Source organism: Triticum aestivum, chromosome 4A, assembly GCF_018294505.1.
Source record: "Triticum aestivum cultivar Chinese Spring chromosome 4A, IWGSC CS RefSeq v2.1, whole genome shotgun sequence".
Lineage (NCBI taxonomy): Eukaryota > Viridiplantae > Streptophyta > Magnoliopsida > Poales > Poaceae > Triticum > Triticum aestivum.
Window position 1 is genome coordinate 685,790,028 of NC_057803.1, and position 5,101 is coordinate 685,795,128.

A 5,101-nucleotide genomic window follows, 5' to 3' on the forward strand; every position below is an offset into this window, starting at 1 on the left:
GAAACAGTGAAAAACAGATGAGACAAGGAAAAATGAACTAAGCCAGTCGTAGAAGAGCGAGTGAAAAAATCAAAAGAAAATAAGAAAACAAAATCCCAGAGAAAACCGAGGAAGTAAGAATAAACGAAAAACACTGTAAAAAATATGTGGAAACTGAGGGAAAAAAGGAAGAAAACCGGTGATGAAACAAAGAAAACCAAATATAATTAATTAAGCTGGAAGAAAAGAAATGAAAAATGACCCAAAGAAAACCAGAGCGTACACAATCCTCGAGTGACCAAATGTGCGGGAATGGGCCAGCCCATATATTGTAGCAGAGAGGATAAAACTTCAGGCGACTGTATTGGACGACTCGTTATAATTGCGATATAGTCACGATGCTATTCCCTGACCTACACGAGAAAATAGGAGCTGCCCAGGTAGCAAATCGCACCATGAGTGGCGGTTTGGCAACTGGGAGCACACGCTCCTGCTTTCCAAAATGTGTTTTGAACGTATTTTGAAATGTCAAAAAATCTAAACAAAAATTTGGCGCATATGATTGATATTGTACATACTCACAAAGTCGTTTTTGTAAAAAAAAACCGATAATTTATGTGTCGCGTGTGAAAAAGACAAAATCTGGTGTTAAAAAGAGCTTTTCACAAGACATATTATTGACTTTTTTACACACGCCACAAAAAATGCGGGATTTCTTCGAAACTTGACTGCACACATATAATGTCGAGATGTATGCGTCAAATTTTTGTTTGGAATTTTTTCAAACTTAGAAATATTTTTTTCAGTGACAAGAGCACATGCTCTCATGTGCCAAAGCGAATTTCTGGTCGCACCATCCACGTCTCTACTACCCGAAATCAAGTCCACGCCATCTATGATTTTTCACTTGTGATGGGCCTCGGTGATTTCGCACTCGTTAAAGGCCCGTCATACGAACCAGGTGGAGAGGCCGATAAATTGCAGCCCGGCGGCCTAAATTACCTGTAGGACCTGTTTCTCGGCCGCGACTATGTCCCGCTTCAAGCGAGCAGACTCAGCTCTTGCGAAGGGGTCGCGAATGGGCCGGTCCAACCAGCACACGCACAACCAAGCGCCTACCTAAATTGGTCGGCCCAGTGGGAGGGAAGCCACTGTCTTGTTTTTTGTTTTCATTTCCTGCTTTTCTTTTACTTTTGTTCATACTTATAAATATTTATATATATACGAAAATGTATAATGAGTAAGGAAAAAAATAAAAATAAAATTATAAGTTTCCAAAATTGTAAATCATCTATTTCATAAATGTTAAATGTATATATAAAAAATGTTTATGATGTATATAAAAACTATAGATTGTGTAACAAAAATGTAGACATCCAAAAAAGTATTTAACAAATTTATAATATATGTCTATAAACGTGTATAGAAAAATATTGTACATGTATAAAATTATTTATTGGATATATAAGAAAAATATATGATGAGTACGGAAAATTTAGACATCAAAACATGTATGCCCCTAACTTGATCCCACTACTCATATTTGCCCCTAATTTCGAAGGGTGCTCATATTTGCCTCTCTGCCGTCAGTTGCCCTTATAGAAATGCCCTTCTGCGTTGTTACCGTCCGGTCAAAGGGCTTTGGCCGTCTAGAAAAATAGTAATTTTTTTTTTGAAATTTTGTGGGATCGAAAGTACTCAAGTTTGCAAGGTGCGTGCAAATTTTCATGTTGTTTGGACACTCTAGGAGCTCATGGCAAAGGAAAAACGGTAAATATGTACGCCCGTGAAGAGTAAATAAAAAAAAGTAAGAAAATTCAAAAAAAATATGATTTTTTTTTTGGCATCCAAGATGATCGGTTGCGCAAGTTGTGTGCAAAATTCTGGTATCAAATGACATGCGATGAGCTCTAGCAAAAAGAACAAAATAGTGTGTTTTTTCAAAGTTTTTTTAGGTATATTTTGTTTTTTTCTCCATGAGCTCCTACAATGCCCAAACACAACAAAATTCTGCACACTCCATGCACACCCGAGCATCTTGGATGTCAAAAAGGATTCATTTTTTTTTGAATTTTTTAATTTAGTGTTCACGAGCGTACACATTTACTGTTTTTCCTTTACCATGAGCTTCTAGAGTGTCCAAACAGCATGAAAATTTGCACGGATCTTGCACACTTGAGTCCCTTCTATCCCATGAATTTTTAGTTTTTTTTTAATTTTACTATTTTTTTCGAGATGGTCAAAGCCCTTTGATCGGACGGTAACGGCGCAGAAGGGTATTTCTACAAGCGCAACTAACGGCAGATGGGCAAATTTGAGCATGCTCCAAAATTAAGAGTAAATATGAGTAGTGAGATCAAGTTAGGGGCACAAATGTAAATGACCCTTTTTTTAAATGTTAACAATATATATGAAAAATGTTAAACGTGTTGTAAAACAAGTTTTAGATGTGTACAAAACTTGATAAAGTGTACGAAAACTATAGACATTGAAACATTTGTTTCTCTCTTCCCATTCAGGTTATTGAAGCGATTGACAAATGTAGACACACATTTTCTTGGTCCAACGACGAGACCTGCTTAGAGGCTAAATGCTTGATTGCTTGGGATAAAGTGTGTACTCCTAGAGAAGCATGTGGTTTGGGTATTAAAACCTTCACGCACAAATTTTTTGTCTACTGCTGAAATTTGCTTACAAATTTTTACATTCCACCTCCTTCCCTGGAAGGACTGGGTCTTGCATCACTCGCCTCTCCACATTGGTCATGGCAAAAACAATTCCTTCCTTGCTAAAGCTATCTTTAAACATCTACAAAACTTGAGAGAGATTTCCCACTGCACTAGTGGAGACGGTTGCTCCACCTTCTTTTGGTTTGATCGATGGCTAAAGCGAGAACCACTAGCTACAGTTTACCCGGCTCTTTTTTCACACCATACAAACCTAATGCCATGGTAGCTACCATTATGTAGGATGGGATCGAACTTGCTCTTTGTAATCGGCTAACCACTATTGCGATTGCAGAACTTGCCTCTCTAAACTCTTTGTTGCAGGATTGCGCTCTCTCGCAGGTTTCGAACACGCGTCGCCTGCTCAACAGGTCCGCCTTCTCAACCCGGGGTGCGTACGCGGCTCTCTCGGAGCATCTCTCCGCCCCCATGCTTGCTGCCATTTGGGACTCAAAAGTGCCCAAGATGGTTATGATTTTTGGGTGGCTCTTCTACCTCGATCGCCTTAACACCAGGAAGAATCTGCATAAAAAGAGCATCCTTGATACAGAAGCATGTCCAAGATGTTCTCATCAGGTGAAAGACCACGAGCACTTGTTCTTCACCTGCCCAACAACTCTTAGGATTTGGCGGGCTACTACCATCCGTCCGCGCTTCCTGCCTATTGGCGACCTCTTCAGCACGATTCTATCGACTGCGTTGCCCACCTCGGTATGCCTGTTCATGCTACTTATTCTCTGGAAGATCTGGGACGCTCAGAACAAAAAGGTTTTCCAAGGAATAGATCTTGCTGCTTCTGATTCCATTAGGGCTATTATTGATGGCATGATTGTATGGGCTCCTTGGCTCAAATCCGAGAGCTTAAAGGAACACGCCGGGCTATGGCGTGACTTCCTCTCCTCACACAATGTGTGATCTTTATAAACAACTGCTCCATTTGAAATATATTCAGGTGGGGAGCCTTTCCCCCGGCGATCATTTAAAAAAAAGTCTGATATGCGGAAAAAAAAACCATCATTCGTTATGGAGTGAATATTTTTGCCGTATGTCCAGTCCAAGTCCAAAGGAAATGCAAAGCCCGTTGAAAACTCTCGGCTCCCGCTGCGACGAGAGAGGGAGATGGAGACCCAACGGTTAGATTTCCGCGCGATTTCGAAATTCGAAACCAGCACGAAACCCAGCCCACGCCGCCGACGAATCCGGTGCGATGCGATGAGGTGGTGGATCACGATGGATGGATCGGCAGCAACGACTACCCTGCCCTACCCGCGCCCCGCCATCCGGGCCGTCCATCCCCGCACCGACGGCCCCGCCCGCCCCGCTCCGTTTTAAATAGACGCACACACACGCTCCCCCACCCCCACCCCACCCCAACTCGCCCCCTCCCCCCCTCCCCGCCTCGCCGCCGCCCGTCTCCGACGCTCCATCGGCGCCGACAGCCGCCCCCTCTCCGCTCCGAGGTCGGTCGCCCGCCCCCCTCCCCCGCGGAGCCCCCGATCCCTCCGCCGGATTCGTCGGCTGCTGATCGATTGGTCGGTGGTTTTACTCGGATTTTTCTGAAATGGTTTGGGGATTTGTTCTTGTCGCAGGGCCTCGATCGAGAAGCGGCGGCGGCGGACATGGGCCAGATCCAGTACTCCGAGAAGTACTTCGACGACACCTTCGAGTACAGGTTGGTGCCCAAACCCTAGCCCCTCCCGATCTTATCCCCCGGTGCGCCGCGGATCGCGAAACCCTAACTAACTAACTAACACGGCCGATGTCCCCGCGCGCAGGCACGTCGTCCTCCCGCCGGAAGTCGCCAAGCTCCTCCCCAAGAACCGCCTCCTCGCCGAGGTAACCGTCCAGATTTCCGTCCGCATTCCCGTAAGATCGCGTTTTCTTGCCGGGTCCGTTCTCTGATCTTGCGAAATTTTGGGTTTTTTTTCCCTTGCAGAACGAGTGGCGCGCGCTGGGCGTGCAGCAGAGCCGTGGGTGGGTGCACTACGCCGTCCACCGGCCGGAGCCGCACATCATGCTGTTCCGCCGCCCGCTCAACTACCAGCAGCAGCAGGACGCGGCGGCCGCCGCCGCGGCGCAGATGATGCCCAAGTGATCGGCCCCAGCGAGGGCAGTGGCGACCGGGGTTGGAACTCCTGAAAACCCCAGGCCCTTTTCATCTCTAAAAGGGCGGTCGCACTGGTTTGTCTGATCAGGATCTAGTTATGTTGGTGGTGTCCACCATGTGTTTGTGGAAATGCCTGGGAGAAACTTGCAGTGTGTTAGTAGTCTGTGTTATTATCCTGGATACTCTTGAATGCTACCTGTTATGTTATGCTGGTACTGTCTGTAGATCTTCCTGTGATGATCTGTTAGTGTTGATGCTTGCTTTACTGTTATCTGGTTCCTTATGATTA

At 45.2% G+C, this 5,101-nt stretch overlaps 1 protein-coding gene across 1 annotated transcript; it reads left to right on the forward strand.

Moving 5' to 3' along the window:
- Positions 1-4,015: 4,015 nt before the first annotated feature.
- On the forward strand, positions 4,016-5,101 carry LOC123083123 (cyclin-dependent kinases regulatory subunit 1). Its single transcript, XM_044505252.1, has 4 exons — positions 4,016-4,165; positions 4,295-4,377; positions 4,481-4,541; positions 4,642-5,101. Exons 2-4 carry the CDS (start codon positions 4,325-4,327, stop codon positions 4,798-4,800), a joined length of 273 nt encoding a protein of 90 aa, XP_044361187.1. The 5' UTR covers positions 4,016-4,165; positions 4,295-4,324; the 3' UTR covers positions 4,801-5,101.